Source organism: Aedes aegypti, chromosome 3 (assembly GCF_002204515.2).
Source record: "Aedes aegypti strain LVP_AGWG chromosome 3, AaegL5.0 Primary Assembly, whole genome shotgun sequence".
Taxonomy (NCBI): domain Eukaryota; kingdom Metazoa; phylum Arthropoda; class Insecta; order Diptera; family Culicidae; genus Aedes; species Aedes aegypti.
The window spans coordinates 202863031-202883300 of NC_035109.1; the positions used below are offsets into that span (position 1 = coordinate 202863031).

General features: G+C 37.4%; 1 protein-coding gene across 1 annotated transcript in view; it reads left to right on the forward strand.

The window, feature by feature from the left end:
• The first annotated feature begins 5349 nt into the window (after window positions 1–5349).
• The window catches only part of LOC5572477 (myotubularin-related protein 10-B), a 42298-nt gene continuing 27377 nt past the window's right edge, over window positions 5350–20270 (forward strand). The window contains exons 1-9 of the mRNA XM_001660375.2: window positions 5350–5429; window positions 5499–5663; window positions 14795–14846; window positions 15187–15335; window positions 15566–15721; window positions 15871–15995; window positions 16056–16284; window positions 16347–16577; window positions 18681–19427. Coding sequence (XP_001660425.1) covers window positions 5610–5663; window positions 14795–14846; window positions 15187–15335; window positions 15566–15721; window positions 15871–15995; window positions 16056–16284; window positions 16347–16577; window positions 18681–19427 — 1743 coding nt within the window. The 5' untranslated portion in view covers window positions 5350–5429; window positions 5499–5609. The remainder of the gene's footprint in view (window positions 5430–5498; window positions 5664–14794; window positions 14847–15186; window positions 15336–15565; window positions 15722–15870; window positions 15996–16055; window positions 16285–16346; window positions 16578–18680; window positions 19428–20270) is intronic.

The following is a 20270-nucleotide window of genomic DNA, read 5'->3' on the forward strand; positions in this document are numbered from 1 at the left end:
GATTTTGATGGATCACTGATTACACAACTGAGCACTTCACGGCCAAACAGCACTGCGCGAATTTAAGTCGGGACCCGCACCCTGCGGAAACCAAAATTTTAATTACACGGTGAAAAACTTCTACTTCAGACTAGTATTTATGCTGTTGAAGAATTGACTCACAGACAAACAGACGTCACACTCTCACTGCTGTCCATCGACCAAATTTTTAACGTTCGATTCGAATATATGGTAGGTGGTTAATCGACCGCCCGCAGCGCTCGCGTCGTTTTTGTTCGTGTTTGACGTTTACACACTACCACCACCTGTTGGTCCATCGGCCACCTACAGTGTTTTTCGCATTGAGCATACATGTTTTCAGCCTGATTCACAAATTTCATAACGCTTGAGGGGGTGGGTGGTTGTCAGTAAGTTGTTACAGGTCATACATAAATTGTATAATATTCATACAAAAATTGTTACGAGGGGATGGGCAAGGGGGTGGTCACTCTACGCACTTCAGTCGGCACAGCTGTGCCTTCAAAGCGCCAAAGTGCGCCAAGCGTGTCAAACGTGCTATAATAGTAGCATGCCATAAAATTCAATGAACTGAAATTACGGAAAATCGTTCTCAGCAAGCATTGAGATTTGCAATTTTTTTTCTTGTTTATCTCTCGTTCTACAAATTTGAGATTTTCTGAACTTCCATTAATCCTTCTGAAGTGCATCTTAGGGGACGGTGCTACATATTCCGGGATACGTTTCACATTATCGCACGACCTACCTACGAGAAAGGCCTATGAGACTTCAATTGGAAGATTTAGGAAATGGCCAAGACAACACGTAGTGTTTACGGTTAGGTACGGGGGGACGCCGTTAAAGGGATAAAGGTGCCCTGTAAGTGAGCATTTCTCGTTGAATTGTTCAATTGGTGTACAGAATGCAGAGACATTACCCTTGGTCTGAGACCCTTTTCTCTCCGGAACCACCTTACGGTATTTATTCGGGGAGAATAAATAATTAATTAAATTACAATTATTGTATGTTTAACAGCTCGAGTAAGGAAAGGCATTGACTATTTTCCCCCAGACCTCCCTTCATTTTTCCCCGTTTCATCGCCTTTTGAATTTGCTATGGGATTACTCATTTGCTTCATAACGAAAAAATTGGCTGTTTTGGACACCCACCCAACCTCTTGTAACGATTTTTGTATGAATATTATTCAGTTTTTATATGAGCCGTAATATCGTTTGGACACTCACCCACCTCCCTGCTTTATAAAATTTGTGAACGGGCTCTATGAGCTGATGACAAGGTCCCAGACGCTTTTTTATATTTATCTTTTAACATTGGTTTTTATTCAATACCAATTTAGTATAGGACTTGACCAAAGTCAATTCCATCACGGTTCTATGGATTCTGCTGATTTGATGCCACTCTAAAGGCCCGAACGCAATGACAGCGGAACGGCAACGGAAGCGGAACCAGTTCGGTCAGAATGAATCACGTCATCTCGACTGAACTATCAACACTAATGCGACAAACATGGTACTTCGTTCTGAAATAAGAAGAAAGTTCATTAATGTTAAATTAGTATATGTATAAGAAGGTCTTTCTCGAACCGAAGCCCTAATGTCAAAATTTTTCGTATGCGATACAAGGAGAACAACTCAGAAAACCAATGATTGCTGAGATGGGAATTTCAGTTCAATGTGATTTTTATAGCAACCCACTTTGAAACGCTGTGCCAGTCAATGTGCCACAGCTGCGCTAGGCACACTGCGTAGAGTGACCACCCCCTTGGAAAAATCTGAGGATTTTGTACTTGCCGTTAAGCAAATGGCTGAATTGTGCGGCTTTGGAGATTTCAAAGAACGAGCTATTCGTGATGCATTAGTTTTGGGAACGTATGACCGAAATTTGCAGAAAAGATTGTTTGATGAGGACGACTTGACGGCTGCGAAGGCAGAGAAATTGATCGTCAATCAAGAGTTGTCATCGAATAGTACTCGTTTTGTTAATCGCGACGATGAACAAAGAGGCAGTGTAGTTGCTAGGCTTGGCAGAAGGATCGTTCGCAATTCACCCAGGTCACATTTTCGCAGTAGGAGCAGGAGTTTTGATAGAAATCGTTCGTATTATTCTAGAAGCAGAAGCGAAGGTAGAAAGCATGGGGGTGATAGTGGAAAAAAAAAAAGTTTTTGTGTTCCTTTTGCCATAAAGCTGGCCATACCAAGACATTTTGCTACAGATTGAAGAGGAAGAGTCCTCGTAAGAGTAGGCAATTTGTTAATTTTATTGATTCTCCCAAACCTTCGACTTCTAACTCATCGGCTTTGTTCAAGCGTTTGAAAGTGGATTTGAACAAATCAGACACCGATGATGAGGACATTCATTGCATGACGGTTTCTGCCAGGAGTAAAACGAACGCACCGTGTTACGTTGAGGCGATGATTGACAAGAAGCGTTTATCGATGGAAGTGGACTGCGGTTCCGCGGAAAGCGGAGTATCTGAATCTTTTTTTCTGAGAAATTTTCGTAAATGCCATTTGGAAAAATGCAATAGGAAACTGTATGTTATTGACGGTAATAGCGCAGACAGACGTTCAAGTTAGACTCAGCCACTTGTGTAAAAACATGGCCGCCACAAATCGCCAAGTGGCAATCAGCTAACAGATGGCGTTAGTGGCGTATGCGTCCCACCACCACCCCGATCACATTTCGTTGACAGCATGACACACAACCGCTCCCACAGCCGGCGAGCTCAACGCTAAAAACTATGCACCTTTTTTTTGCGCTAGGTGGGTGATGTTCCCTTTTGGATCTAATTTCTCATGTAAAAGTTAATTAATTCTTTTGTGATTTTTACCACAAGTTAGCATTTAATTTAATCACAGATTCATACTAGTATAATAACCTTGAATGATCGTTACTCACGTAAAATAAAATGGCGTGAAAGTATCACAATTGTGTGAATCATTTTTAAAGTGATTGTTTTGATAGTTTTGTTCAGTGGGTGGTGGATTGGGTGGTAAGCGAGAAGTAGATGCCACGTGCTTTTACGAACTGTCACTGTACTGCAGCAATTTGCTCCCTAGGTGACACCACGGTAGAATTTACACAGGAATTTTGAATAAATTTGTTCCTGCTTAAACATTTGTCTGCGGTAATAGGCTAAACATTTTGGGCAAAGCGAAAGTTCATGTAGAGTTGAATGGAATTTTAAGTGATCAGTATTTGATTGTGCTCCAGGGAGCTAATGATTTTGTTCCGCTCATGGGCCGCAGCTGGCTGGACGTTTTCTTCGAGGGATGGAGGAGAACATTCGTGGATCCGATTATGCCTATACACCGTATAAACGCCGTGATGGAGGATGTAACGAGAGAGGAAGTGTTAAATGATGTAAAACGTAAGTTTCCGACACTTTTTGACAAAAATTGGTTACATCCGATTGTCGGCTTTGAGGGTGACTTGATTCTTAAGGATGATACACCCGTGTTTAAGAAGGCGTATGAGGTACCCTTAAGATTAAGGGAAAAGGTTGTTGATCATCTTGACTTGCTGGAAAAAGATGGTATTATTTCGCCGATAGAAGCAAGTGAATGGGCTGTGATTGTAGTGGTGAAGAAGAATCTAGGAATTCGCCTTGTCATAGACCGCAAAGTCTCGATAAATAAGTTAATAATACCTAGTAAATACCCTTTGACACTACCGCAAGATTTATTTGCTGCTCTTTCCGGTTCGAAAGTATTTTGCTCTTTGGATCTTGCTGGAGCATACTCCCAGCTTTTGCTTTCTAAGCGATCCAAGAGGTTTATGGTGATCAACACTATAAAAGGTCTCTACGTGTATAATCGGCTTCCTCAAGGTGCATCGTCGAGCGCCGCAATCTTTCAGAGAGTGATGGACCAGGTATTGAAAGGGTTAGATAACGTATTTTGCTATTTAGACGACGTTCTTATCGCCGGTAAGGATTTTGAGGACTGCAGGCGTAAACTTTATTTGGTCTTGGAGAGATTATTTAAGGCCAATATTAAAGTCAATTATAAAAAATGCAAGTTTTTTGTGAACAATTTGCCTTGTTTGGGTCATGTTTTGACTGATGAAGGTCTTCTTCCATGCCCAGAAAAAGTGGAGACTATTCGTGAAGCTCACGCTCCACGAAATGTCACGGAACTGAAGGCTTTTTTAGGTTTGATAACTTATTATTCAAAGTTCATCCCAAATTTATCCTCCCGGATTAGAGTTCCTGTATGGGAAGAAATTTACAGACCACAAGCCTCTAATAGGAATCTATGGAAAAGAAGGAAGAAATTCCATTTCAGTAACGAGACTCCAACGCTATGTGATTGATCTGTCAATCTATGGCTACGACATTATATACAGACCGTCAGCGAAAATGGGAAACGCAGATTTCTGCTCGCGATTTCCTGTTTCTCAGGAAGTGCCAAAGGTGTTCGAACCTCCGATCAAGTAATTAATAAGAGAACTAGCAAAAGAAAATCTAAGAAGAAAAGGAAAATAGATTGCGTGTACTATTGAATTTTGTTGAATTTTCGAATGTTTTAAGCAAATAGCTAGACAAATAGATTATAAATACTTTTACCTTGCAAGCATGAAGAAGAAGTTTGCTTTCTGATTTTTTATAAGTTCTCGCATAACTTCTGATCTCGCCCTAAAAGCCATTGGTAACCATGTGTGTAGCTAGTTGTTTCTGAGCATTTGAATGGATTTTCATGTTATTTAACAACGCTATGGCAAAGAAAGGATAATTATCTACCTGCCCGTTATGTTGGTTTGGATGCTTATTCTTGTGCTCAGAAACAATGAGCTACACACGTGGCTACCAATGGCTTTTAGGGCGTTATCTCAGAGAATGCGAGAGTTTAGGAATAATAATAGATTCGAATGAGCTCTCGACTTTAGGGAAAAGGAATTGTAGTGGCGGAGCGAAGATGCTACTTTCGGTGAAATAGCCGAACCCATGAGAGGGTTCTCAGATTGAGAGCTATCGATTAGATCATAGGCATGAGCGATGTATCGAATAGGGGAATAAACCATAACTAGTTTGACTTGCCACGAACTCGGACGTGTTTTATTTAAATACAATCCTTAGAAAGAATAGTTATTTCACCTCCAAATTGCGAAATCATCACCTCCAAGTTAGTTATAATACCCTCCGTTAAATGATTTATAGCGGCGCGTCGATCGTCGCAAGTTAATCGTTAAACAGTCAATAATGTGCAAAATTTACAATATTTAGTTGACTACAATTTTTTTCGTGTCGTTGCTTGCGTGCAGCGCTATATTTTCATGCAGTGGCGAGATGAAAAATCATTCAACCCCAAAATGTACCATTACCCACTAAAACACAATCAGAGTGTAATGGGTTTGACATGTTTTGGTTTCAGAAAAATCGAAATCGCTCACCCTTCGCCATATTCGCAAAAGTTTGTTCTGATCGATGTTGGTTTTGGTTTTAAAAAGTGATGAAACGTGAAAATTCTATTTATTTTTAGTGTAATACAGTCGATAAATTGTGCTTTTGTATCTTCGCCAGCTGGAGAGTTCGCAGTGATATAAAGTTTTACCGTTATTGCTGCGTGACCCCATTTTAGGTCTGCGTCAGGATGAATGAGCTTCGTCACAAGCCGAAGGAAAATTTCACAAGTTACGTGAAGGAGGTAAACAAAAAAGTTTTCATGCTTCATTATTCCACAAATCGTAATAAATTGGAGTGTATTATTCGTATGGGAAATGTGTACGATCTAGAGATGTTATATATCAGCAACTCACGTTCGGATCGACTCAAATTTGAGTCCAGCAGATCCGTGTATTAAACAAGCTGGGGGGTCCGCTTAGGGGTATGTAGTTAAAAATGGCTTGAGAGGCCGTATTAAAAATAAATTCCTGCAAACCTTGGGCCGCAATTTTTCTTTTAGTTTCCTAAGTCAGAGGTCTTCCGAATTACTTTGAGCTGGAGGGGCACCTATGATCGCTATGATGAAGATGAATTGATGGTTCCATATCCAACTACTCTACATTTCCTATACTGTCTACATATTCGCACTGTCCCATGTATATAGAAAATCCCATAGAACATGGGACAATTATGCGAATAGATGCAGTATAGCCAGTCCTATAATATCATCGTAAATTTCCTTTCATTAAATTTAAATTAAATTCTAGTTGGTTCAGAATAATCAATAGTATCAGAATGGTAAAATTTTAAACCGAAGTCATGTTTACCAGTGCGTTAAGGCGAAGTAGCTCGTCATGGTAATCATGTTTACATTGCAGCTTGTAATTTTAATGTAATAATACTCAGTAATTATAGTACATATTGATTCAGAAGAGTATCAATATGTCCGCTTATAGCCAGAGTATGCTAATATTTTTTTCCAGCTTTGTCATTGCAAATGCAACTTATTCTCATTAAAGCAAAATCCTAAGATGAATTAGCCATAATGCGACTGCCATGAAAAATGTGAGCAATTATTAATGCTATTTCTTTCCTATGTTATGCGTATTCAGAGTACGTTCAACAAGATTTTAACGCTCAACGCTCCGTCATCGTAATCATCGTCATCATTGGAACTTCAAAAGCAGTCATCATTGGAACTTCAAAAGCAGTCATCATTGGAAGTTCAAAACTAAAAATTATTCGATGAAAATGTGTTCACTGCGTTTCGGTTGGAGAATAGAATACAGTGAACACATTTTCCTGTAAATTTTCTTGATTTTGAACGAAAAAACTGCTTTTGAAAATTCCGTAATTAATGGCGGAACCTGCCCCCTTATTAATTAGGAGAAAAAACGATAATAAACGGTTACAACCAAACATTCTCTAAAACAAAAGAGTTGACATAAACGGGTCAGTACTTCATGTGCTTGGTTAGTTCCATATTCTACCACTAGGAGGGCTAGTGAGCATTGAAAATTTAAAACTTTTATATCTGCCGATGCAGACCAGGGAAGATTGGTGTTTGCGGTTGATTTGCAAAGGTTCTTCTCACGCTAAGGATGATACCACAAAGTTCGTATGCGCAAATTGCGGGGGACTTCATAAATCTAACTTTTGAGATTGCCCCTCGCATAGGCGAGTTGTCGAGGCTCTTGCCAGACAGATAAACGGAAATATACGTAACGACAACAGTCGATCGCTTGATTAGAAATTGTTGGAGATCGATTAATCGAGCATCCAATATGCTATCTCAGTAACCCGATCAAGACATAGCCTGGTAACCCGATTGTTTGGAAGTATCAACAAGTGAAAAACTATGTTCACCAGTTGATCATCAGTTTAGTCTGTAATTAACCTCCGTTCAGTGAAGATCAAATATAATTTGTTCCTTAGTGTAACCACTGTCTTTCAATACTCTCAAGAGGTTATGGACCCTTCGCGCAGAGAATTAGCACACGGGATCCCGCAGTTCACCGGTGCCGGTTTTGAGAATTGGAAGTTTAGAGTGGAGAAACTACTGAAGTCGGTTGGATTACTGGACGCGGTCAAAAAGGATGCGCCAACTGTTGAAGCTGACTTAGTGAAGTTTGAAGCAATGGACGGAAAGGCTTCGAACTGAGACGAGACTCGCGAAGACGGTCTTCTTTTTCTGTGATTGCTGAGTTTTTTTCTTATTCCACTTTGTGCATACCAATTATGCGCATGCTGTTCAAATCCTCACATGAACCTCTCAGCAAAAAATGATTAAGTTTGCATCACATCGAATCATAAATAGCCATTTGAGTGAAATTTCATGCCAGCAAACGTAGCAGACATTAGAAATAATTAATCTTCTGCTTAGATTTATCAGCAACTTTGGAAAAAACTGCTCCGCCGACTGAGGTTTTTAATAACAGTTTACTTTGAACACAATACTTTTCACTTTTTCAGCCATAAAAACGGTTGGCTGCATTTGACGTTTCGTGAGAGGGGAATCTGGGCTGCATATGACGTTGATATTTTTCCTCTTCGCGAGTCTCTCTCAGGCTTCGAACATGATAATTTCGTTTATCCACGACGATTTACTGGATTTGATTCGGGAAAAAGAAACAGCCAAAGGCATTTGGAACACGTTGGAAGGTATTTACGCAAAGAAGTCGGTTTCATCACAAACTCTTATACGCAAGCAACTGGCGAAACTCAAAATGGCAGAAGATTCATCCATCAGGGACCATCTGAAGACATTTGACGAGCTTATCAGGAAACTGAAATCAGCAGGAGCCAAACTTGAAGAAGCTGATTTAGTATCACAGTTTTTCGTCACCCTTCCGGAGTCGTACGATCCATTGGTGACTGCGTTGGAGAACCTAGTTGAAGACAAATTAACATTGGATGCTGTTAGAGAACGATTATTAGCAGAAGATATGAAGAAATGTGATAGAATGACCGACGTGTATAAGGAAGATCCATCAGCGTTTGTGGGAAGCCTCCAGAAGTCATGGAATGGACAACGAAACGAGTCATGGAAGTTCCAAGGAAAGTGTAACCGGTGTCACAAAAAGGGACATAAGGCCAAAGATTGCAGATATGAATTCGAATCTGAAGCCAATGTTGCAAGTGGTGGACAAGCTGTTGCGTTCATGACCGGTAAGTCGACGAATTGTAGAGACGGAAGGAAAGTTTCTTTCAAGCTGGACTCCGGTGCTAGTAATCATCTTGTGAATCGGAAAGAATATTTTATTTCTATGGAGAAGTTGAAGCATCCGATTGAAATTTGTGTGGCAAAAAACGATCAATCCATTATTGCTTTGCACGAAGGAAGAAATAAAATTTACTATCGGTCAAAAAGCTGACTGAAGCAGGCGTTAACGTTTCCTTTGAAGCAACGACAGCCAAGATGAACTATGATGGCGATATGATAGGTGTATGTCCAATGAGAGGAAATGTTTACGAATTGGACATTTTTCTACCGGCGGCAGCAAATTTGTGTAATACTGAAAACGCTAAAAACTGAACTTTGAATCAACATACTATTGGAAGACTTGAGCAAGAGAGGGAGAAGCATGGATTTGACGATGGAAATATTTCAATTTTTGATATTGAAGAAGCTGCTCAAGACGCTCCTTGCGGAACTCATTCACAAACTGTGACTAGGACACGTATCGAATGGCAGCACATGTTTCCCGATCAACATTTTGAAATGCAACACAGAGAACACGAACTGTCCGATTCAACCGCTGATTCTGCAGGATGTTGGAAAGTAGATTGCATACCTCGAGATGATCACAAGAATTTTGGCCGACCTTATTAAGCAAGCTGGATGAAAGCGGTAAATCAGAAATCAAAATCATTACATTCGAATAGCGTTTGGCAACAGGTGAAGCGTCCTCCTGACATCAAATCATTGCAGTCTAATGCTAGGATCTGTCCGTCCCGTAAAATGAGAGAGTATAAAGAATTGTCTGATTAAGAGAGGGTGTTGTAGATCGAGTAATCGAGTATCCAATATGCTATCTCAGTAACCCGATCAAGACATAGCCTGGTAACCCGATTGTTTGGAAGTATCAACAAGTGAAAAAAATATGTTCACCAGTTGATCATCAGTTTAGTCTGTAATAACCTCCGTTCAGTGAAGATCAAATATAATTTGTTCCTTAGTGTAACCACTGTCTTTCAATACTCTCAAGAGAAATCATACCCATCATGTGAATTATAATCATGCTCATTCACAAACTGTTTTCTTCCGTCGGGTACCCGTTCGAAAATTTTAATTTCGAATCGATCTACCCAAGGAAAGTCCTATGCCGAAATCGTAGCAGGTAATTTAAAATCCTCCCCTTGTCATATTACGAGTAATCGTTCTAATTGTTTCAAATCAAATGGAAGAAACCCTGCCGACACAGGACACTTCTACTCCGCCTCTTCGTTTACTGAAAATTCTAACGGAAAATCGTCAGATAATGTACCTACTTCAAGTAATATGTCTCCCTCTGATTGTATTTTTCTAACTGAACAATTGAATTTAATGATTGATGCATAATGTTCAAATCCACCACTATGACTGAAGCAGTCCAAGTTGGTGTAAAATTTACTAATCAAATTGTTATTGGATTACGTTTTTCTAATGGATCCAATAAATAATAATTTAAATATTTTAAATTGGAATGCTCGTTCTCTGAATGGTAAAGAGGACGGACTGTTTATTTTTTTTACAGCTAATAACATGCATAAGGTACCGTGGGGCAAGTGGGTAATGGAATTCGCATAGCTGTGATACTTCAAATTCTAGAGAACTTAAATTAAAACAAATGAGGTCGTATATATTTTTTAGCTTGACTCCCACCAAATATAAGCAGTATGCTGAAATTGATTGTTATATAAAATTGAAGCAAAAAATACAGAAAAAGTTTTTGAAAAGCGTCTCCTTACTTTTCACTTGCCCCCCATAAGTGGGGCAAGTGAAAAGTTTATCGTTTCGAACAATAAATTCAAAAACTAACAGTTATATTCACGATTTCTATTACCTTTAACCTTTGGGGCGTCCCAATGAACAATAACATAAGTAACATGTAAACATTCTTCTGTTCAGTTATGTTTGTTGAAATAATCGATCGAACATTATAACTGCAACTTCTCCTATGTTGATTCTTACATCGTGGGACAGTAATTGCATTTCTGCTCTGTAGAATTTCCACCCCTCGTTATTTGTTTTTAAGAAAATCGGATATGACGTCGGATAACTCTTCGGGAGAAATCAAACGGGATCCTTGGATAAAGTATTTAGAAACTTTTTTATGTGGATAAACTTATACCCCATTTTTATGTTTTAAACTAGCTTTACATAGACATTCCACGTATTGGAACTTTTCAATTAACGTCTTCCTTTTAATCGGCTGTCCAAAGTAAACATATTAATATCGTAATATTTGGCAACCTTTTTTTTAGAGAAGTTCTATGATTTGGCCATGATAATACTTTTTAACACATTGAGTATAGTGTTTCTTGAATTATCAGCACGTTCTGTTGTTCAATGATAATTGTGAACCTTGTATACTTATAGCTACCTAGAGAGAAAACACAAATTCAATCTCTAATGAGAAACTTTTCACTTGCCCCACGTGATAAGAAAATTGATGGTTTTTCATTTTTTTTTTAAGTCTATGTCGAATTATTTCTTAAACTTTTATTATTGCAGTTTAATTTGTCAGAGGGGACAACTTAAAAGTGGTACAGAAAATTATTTTCCGCAACTTTTTTCCGCTGAAAATACTAAAATAAGATTGCACGTCGCCAACTTCTCACGGAGTTATAGCTGACAGGTTAACAATCTTTCGCTCTATTATGCAATTATGACTGAAAAATATCAGAAATCTCTTACCTATTGTAATGTTCTCAATGGCCTCAAAGGTTTACGCATGAATTTAAATTGTTAATTCACATATTCAGTAAAATATACCAATTATTTTCACTTACCCCATTTACCCACTTGCCCCGCGGTACCTTATAGCAATTATTACTGAAACGTATTTGAAACCTGGATCTAAACTCAAAAGAGATCCTAACTTTTTTGTTTATCGTAATGATCGACTTGATGGGGCATGTGGGGGAGTTGCAATCTTCAACTGTTTTCGTCATTTGAAACTGAAGTTTTTGAAACTTAAGATGTTTCTTTTGAAACACAGCTTGGCTATTTGCCTTTTCAATGCTCTTGGCAGCATGTTAATTTGCTCCAATTTCCAAAAATTGTCTCGCAATAATTCAAAATTGTTTGTCATTGGTGACTTTAATGTCAAACATCGGTCAAGGAATAACTGGCAAAGTAATTCCAACGGCAGAATTTTATTTCATGAGTGCTCTTCAGTCTCGGGTCTACCCCGTTTGGCATAATGCCATTTGGCACATTGGAACAAATTACAAATAAAATTATCAATAATTTTATTTGTATAGAGAAACTTAAAAGTAGACACCTTTTAAGTTTCCGCTCCTAAATGCTTATCTTTGACAGATACGCGTATTTCGACTACCACTTGCAGTCTTCTTCAGTGTCAGTTACTCGTATCCACTGAAGAAATCGTCGCATTTCTCTACCTTAAATACTAACACCAGATAAGTACCTACACAATCAATCTACCCAGGAAAAATTTCGACAGGAGTATACCTGTCATGTCTTGGTCAAAAATTGAAAAGGGGGATAATAATAACTATACAAATCCTTAACTATCTACCTATGTATTCAAGCTCGTTTATATTTCTTAGGTACAAACTTAAACAGCCTTGACTGTCCGTTTACTTGATCCCTATTAAGAAGTAGTGTTTGTAAATTTCTAAACTTTCAGCGACGTCTAGTTTCCAAGATGATGATACGCTTCGTACGATGTCTATGTTATCGCTTGTCATTTGATGTCCATCCTGGAAAACATGTTCAGCCACTTTTGATTTGAAATCATACGCTAATCCCTTTTCTGATTCCTTGCCCGCTTTTTTTACCTCAGCAATATGTTCTTTGAATCTTATTTCTAGAGTTCGTTTTGTTTGATTTTATTACAATGGGGGCATGAAATTTTATATACTCCTGCTCTATTCAGTTTATTAATTTTATCCTTTGTTGATCCTAATCTAGATTTAAGCTGACTACTCCTACTGCTGAAAACCAAATCTACTCCATATTTTCGAAATTTCTTAGCCAAAGGCTGTGTAATCTTAGTATCAAAATTCACCGCTACTCTTTTTAAATCCTTTTTTCGGCAGTAAGTGTTGTCATACTTTTCCTATATTTATCCCTTGCCCTCTTATCTACTACTGCTTGTCTTGTACTATTCCTATATCCGTTAAGCCTAGCCGTCTCAAAAATATAATCCAGTTCTTTTGATTTTCCAGTTGCACTTAAAGGAAGGGTGCATTCTATGTATCATATGATGAAAAGCCGCCATTTTATGTTGATAAGTGTGGTTGGAAGTACTCGGAATAACTCGCATAGTATTAGTTGGTTTCCGGTAAATTTCAAATTCAAAGTGAGACGATTCCCTAGCAAATCCGAAAAAGGTAGTTTATTATCCTTTTCCTCTTCATGAGTAAATTTTATATCTCTGTGGATACTGTTAATTGCCTCTAAAATTTTTGGCAAACAATCCTTTTTGATAATGCTAAACACATCATCTACATATCGAACTCTAGAAATAAGATTCAAAGAACATATTGCTGAGGTAAAAAAGGCTATTTAAGTTTGTACCTAAGAAATATAAACGAGCTTGAATACATAGGTAGATAGTTAGGGATTTGTATAGTTATTATTATCCCCCTTTTCAATTTTTGATATTTTTCATATTGCTGAGGTAAAAAAGGCTATTTAAGTTTGTACCTAAGAAATATAAACGAGCTTGAATACATAGGTAGATAGTTAGGGATTTGTATAGTTATTATTATCCCCCTTTTCAATTTTTGACCTAGCCATGACATGTATACTCCTGTCGAAATTTTTCCTGGGTAGATTGATTGCGTAGGTACTTATCTGGTGTTAGTATTTAATGTAGAGAGATGCGACGATTTCTTCAGTGGATACGAGTAACTGACACTGAAGAAGACTGCAAGTGGTAGTCGAAATACGCGTATCTGTCAAAGATAAGCATTTAGGAGCGGAATTAAAAGGTACACGGTACTCCATCTACTTTTAAGTTTCTCTATTTGAGATTCTGCTCAGAGGATTCGAACAAGAGTAATAATTTTAGACAAAAATCGTTGCATTCTTCTATTACCACGATCAATGCGTTATATATCTAGTAAGTTAGGTTAAGTTAATTGATAGCGTTTTTTTCCTATAAGCAGGTGAAATCAACATACCGTAAAAATACTGAACTGCGACGGCAAATGAAATGTAATATGTTGTTAACAAAATATTAATAAATGCTCAATATAGTTTTACCAAATTAGGTTGCTCCATAAGTGACAAGTGAAAAGTTAGTCGTTTGAGCAGTAAATTAATAAAAAAAACAGTTATAGTTATGATTTCTATTACCTTTAACAATTAATAAAAAAACAGTTATAGTTATGATTTCTATTACCTTTAACATTCGTTAAAGAGTCCCAATGAACATTAACATAAGTTACATGTTACTTATGTTCATGGTCAAAGAAAAATTTATTCTTGTTTGTTAAAATGATTCGACAACATTATAACTACACCATTTTCAATGTTAGTTCATGAAACCTTTTCAGCTATGTAGAATATTCACCGCTCGTTATTCATTTTTGAGAAAGTCAGATATGACGACGGATATCAATTCGGGAGAAACCATTTCTTAGAACGGAATCCTTCAATAAAGTATTTAGAATCTTTTAGTGTGGATAGATCCATACCCCATTTGAATTAGCTTTACATAGACATTCCACGGGATTTCCGTGCGTTCTCTTATATCAGAACTTTTCAGAACGCAATAGATTATTTAAATGGTTCATGGAGCTTGGTGTATATATACAGTATGTCCCATAAAAATGCGAAAATTGTTTGAATGTGAATTTAGTATCCACAACCGTTATTTTCGTTGTTTTTCTGAGTGAATGTAATTTCTGATTACTGTAGTATATTCTGACATAACTTCGCTGTCTAGGGTAATTTTTGTCATATTTCTCTTACTGCCCTGAATAATGTAATAAAGCAAAGAAGTTCAAAGGTTTTGTCCGCTCAAAGTTAAAAACAGCGTCTGAATGTCGTATACTCTGGTGATAAACTTTTCACCTTCGAAAATCACACTTTATTGTTGAAAATATTAGTTTGTTTGGTATCATAGGATGGAGGAGTTCCTAGAGAACATGACGCATTATCAAAACTATTCCGTTTTACGGCATCTTAAATAATAAACATTTCCTATTTTTCAGGGCTTCAACGAAAGTTTTGCCTCGGATGAATTCAAACCAAAATTATTGTCAGGTAAGTTGACACTTCGCATTCCACAACTACTAAGCAACTGCAACGTGCTAAGCATAACAGAAAAATTTCTAGTATGATGGTTCAAGGTCAAATCTATTTATATCTTTGAACTGAGAACTCAAGTTGTTCACTTACAATATTTGCCTATTTCTTCCAAGAAATCAAAATCCGGCATATCTTTAACAAATTTTGGCTTTCCAAACTGTTGTAACTATGTTTAGACTTGAGCTTTCTGTCGGTTAATTCAACTCGTACAAATTTCATAGAAATTCCAAGAAAAAATAGAAAACTATGACTATTCATTAAACATCGTTGATTGAAGACAATTTTTTCATCACAGGAGAACTTGAGGCTGCCCGAGTTAACAATGTATGCATGTACACAACACATTGTATTAAAGATAATAAAAATATCGACGAGAAAGAGGGTGCGATCATCATTACCAACTTTCGCCTTTCCTTCCTGTGCATTGAAAACGACTCTGAAGAGGTATGATAGTACAAAAAACATCTCCGTCACTGTTTGCATCTTGGGATTTTTCAAGAACAAATTTTGAAATTCGAGTGCAAATGATTTCGTTCCTACAAATACTCATCTGTCGTCTCACTGTCAAACATTTGTGACGAGTTTCAGAAAATTGTAATGAAAATTCCTATGATGAAAATAAAACATATAAAGGATAATTGTAAGTTACTTGTTAACAATGATTTTTGTTACAGCTTTCAGCCTATCAGAAAAATACATTCCTAGCCAAATATGATGTGTCTTTGCTGAATATAGATAAAATATATCAAGTAACAGACAAGAAGAAGCGTGTTGTAAACCCGCAATCAAAGAACAGCAGTAAGATTGAGATTATCAAAATCGTCTGTAAGGTAAGCAATGTTTTTTTGGTATTTATAGTAGAAGCTTCCTAACTTTAGTATTGAACGGTCGTTTGGTGTACGACCATTATGCAAAACGTTATGTCAAATGACTCAGACTAGCATTACACACGCTCGCTTAATGAACAATTTATTTACAGAATTTTAGAATATTTACATTTGGATTCAGGAAAGCCGGAGTAGGAAAGGGAAAGTATGTTGCTGATGCACTAGTAAAGTTTGCTTTCCCTGCAAAACACAGTCTCCTGTTCCTTTACAACTACAAGTAAGATTGACGACTTCTTTTGAATTATAAAATAGCGCCTAATGCTTTGTTTTATTTTAGAGAGAAGTATTATCATTCGAGCCGATCAGTATGCATGTACAATAAAAAGTGTGATTGGGCCAATGAGTTGAAACGATGTGGTGCAGAATCCGGTTGGAGAGTGTTTTCCAAGGATAACATGGAAGTTAAGAGTACGCTTCCAATGCATTATGTAATACCTAAGCATTTGACGGATATCGAATACCTCAACAATTCCAAGAGCTTTAGGAATTGCCGTTGTGCAATATGGGTAAACACTCACATCTAAGGATTCATTTGCGGCGATACTCAATTGATTACTGTGCTTTGCAGGTCTGGAGCATTGAAAACGCTGCACTGGTACGGATGGCCGAACTGAACCCGGAAATTGCCAGCTCCACCATTGAAAACACAATGTTGGAGCACGTGCGCAGATGTGACCCTTCGAAGAAAATGATACATTTAATGGAGCTCACTAAACTACTTCCCAGTATTCAAGACGTAAACCTGAGTTACCTCAACTTGCGAAAACTATGCATACCAGAAAATGATCGAGAATTTATGGTAAGTATCGTAAAGGGCTGGTAGCAGGTGTCTTTTCAGAAACTTGGCCGCACAGGAAGTCATTGTCATCATCAATCAATATCCTATCATTTTGAGGAAGCAATACTCAAGTTCCACCCCATTTATCGATTTTATTTGATATTGTATCACCATAAATATTATTTTCAACCTTATTTACAAGCAAAACTTAAAGAAACTTCAGGACAAAGTAGTTGCGTTACTTACTTCCCAAACTCCTATACCCCGGTGTATTGTGGAAGGTGTGAGTTTCCAAACTTATGCTGGAGACATCCCAGGTAACATTGGTAGCTGAATAACAGCTTATTCAGCTGAAAAGAGGCTATACAAACAACATTTTAGCTGAACAAGCTGTTGATCAGCTACCAATGTTACTTGGGATGGCCCCCTTGTACATCAATAAAATAATAAATTAAAAAATAAAATAGAGTCGATGACATCAGTTTTTGCAAAGTCCTAATAAAATTACAAAACATTATCCAGAGCTTTTTCTAAGAATGTATAGTAGAATTCTTCAAGAATTTCATCCAGGAGATCCGTCGGAAGTTTAACGAGAAACACAGGATTTCCTGCAGATGTTCTACCGCTAATTCTTGGAACGATTTCTTCATTTGATTCCTACAGCAAATCCTACGAGAATTCCTCCTACGTAGATTTTTAGTAATTCTTCAAGCTATTTACACAGGAATTCCTCCGATTTCTCCCAGGAATTTGTCCCGCAATTCGTTCAGGAATTATTTCGAGTAATTATTCCAGCAATTTTTCAGCTGGTTTCTTCAGTAAGTACTCCAGGAATCATACTACGACTTTTACAGAAAATCTTCAAATATTATTCGTTCAGAGTTTTCTCATGATGTTCCTCGACGAATTTTCTTACGAAGATTTATTTTCCATTATTGTATACCGAATACATTAATGTATCAGACTCCTTCAAAAATTTCTTAAGTACCTAATCAAGTTAATTTTCCATGGATTTCTTAAAAAATTTCCTTAGGATTACCACCAGGAAAAGCTACATTGAAAATAAAAACATTTTTTCAGACATTCTCCCATTTTTCGGGGATTCTTCCAGAACATTAATCATTTCGACAATCTGAACAACAACTATAAAATTCTCCAAGAATTTCTCGAGGATCCAACAATTTCTTTAGAAATACGTGCAAAAGATCATCAAATATTTCTCAAAATGCTACATCAAAAATTAGTTTAGGATTATTTCGGGTTCATTTCAGGAATTCTTCCTTTAATTAAAAAAAATGTACTTGACAATTTTGTGGATCTTAGGAAGTTTTTGAAGAATCTCTGCAGAAATACATGAAGAAATCTCTGAAAGAAGCGCAGGATTAATCACTGGGATAATTTCTTGAGGTATATTTTGATCGACAATTTTGGAGGAAATCCGAAAGCTTAGATACTCTTTGTAAACCTTGATAAAAAATCTTGAAAGACTTAATAGAAACATTCGAGATGACTGGATGAATAGCAAAACAAACCTTAGGTGTCATACATGAAGTAAACGTTTGGTAGATACCTGAATATTTTTTGATAAAATTCCCGGAGATATTAGTAGGGAAATCTTAGAGTAATACCTGACGTAATGTCATGAAGAATCCCCAAATAAATGTTTTGAAGAAAAGTCTGCTCTGATTCTCTGATTAAGGCCGCACGGGACGTCATCATAATCACCCTATTCATTTCAAGAAGCAAATCCCAAGAACAACTCCATATATCGATGCGAAAATGTATCACTATGATTCTATATATGTAGTGCACAACCCGATAAATTTTCAGCTTTATCGGTTCATTAAAACTCGAGATTTGCTTCCACAAAGTTTTGATGATAATTGTTAGAGTGAGACGAAAGATAGGGAAAATAACACGGTCTCCCGTGTCCCCTTAATCTTCATGAAAACCTTATATAATTACTCTTGGTTGCATGTTTGGTCTCTTTTTCCTTGTTTTGTTTCCTGATTGATTACTTTTGATTCCTGATTGATCTTTTTTTTTCAGACATGTAGTTTATAATATTCCCATATTTTTGATAACAAGAGCAATAAAATCATTGAATTTCATCTTTCTTTTCAGCAACAAGATTCCAGGTTCCATTCACTACTCGACAAAACCTACTGGCTCTTGTATGTATCGCTTTGCCTGAAGCAATCTGTTGAGGCTGCAAAAATATTGATGAGTGGCCGCACCGTAGTGTTACAGGAAATCAGTGGCCGTGATATGTGTAGCGTTATATCCAGCTTGGTACAGCTGTTGCTCGACAATAGCTTCCGAACGATCAACGGCTTTCAGACTCTGATCCAGAAGGAATGGGTCAACTTGGGGCACCCTTTCAGCGATCGCATCGGACATGTCTACAACGGAAACACCATCGAACGTAGTCCGCTATTTTTACTCTTCTTGGACTGCGTTTGGCAATTACTGCAACAGTTTCCTGAAGAATTCGAGTTTTCCGAAACATTTCTCACAAGCCTGTGGGACTCGGTGTTCCTTCCTATATTCGACACATTCATGTTCAATTCGGAGACTGAACGGCAGATTGCTCAACTGAACGATCGCATTATCCTGAGGCCTGTGTGGGACTGGGGTGAACAGTTCAGCGACAGAGACATAGCGCTGTTCGCCAATCCATTGTACAAAAAACCTCCGGACACAGAACACGGGCTAGAGAAGAAGCTGAGATTACCACCGACGGCGTATCGTCTTCCTTGTATCGACGATTTGAAGGACTCGGCAACGCATCATCATTCATCAGACACGATTACATCAGCACTAAGACCTTCCAGCAAACCGACTGAAACTCAGCAGCAGAACACTGCTTCGGTATGTATGCGTTACTTTGCGAATTTTCAATCTATGCAGTGCTCATAGTCTACTACAATAGAGATAGTGTATAATAGAATTAAACAGCGTCCGTATATAACGTAACAGTTCTCTCGTAACCCATTCTCTGTAAAACATTTCCTATTAACAATTTAGGATATTTTTATCACGTTGAGAAAAAGTTACGCACTCAAATTCAAGCAACAGTAAGGCTGATACAAATATTAATTTTCTTTTATGTCAACCCCCCTTCAAAAATCCGAAAATTTTGAAGGGGAGAAAAAAAAATTCATCATTTTTTGACATCATTAAAGTTTTTTTCAATTTTTAAAGTAAAAAACAAGTAAAATAATGATCCAGAGGACGATTGAAAAAAGTTTAACAACTATCATTAAAAATAATAATTTCGAAAAAATAACTTATTTTTCATTTTTATTTTTTTGTTCCTTATTTATTTTTATCCCCCCCCCCTCGTACCTTCCAAGTGGTCTCGGACATAAAAGAAATTTAATATTTGTATCAGCCTAAAGTGTTCCAAGATATACAAACTTTTCAACAACTTCAAACACTACCTCAACACCAACAATACAAGGCCTACCTCTATCTATATCTGCAACCATGTACTTTGTTTTGGTATAATTATTCTCGTTGCCTCCCTCTTCAGAGACACGAAGGTCTCCTCTACTGACCTGCGAACGATTCCAATAAGGTAGACGTCGTTCGCAAAGAATAGGAGCATGTGCGGATGTGTGATGATAGTGCCGTTTTTCTTCACACCAGTTCTCCTAATAGCACCCTCGCGTTCAATGTAATTTCGAAAGTGCGTCTCCTTGCTTCAATCTG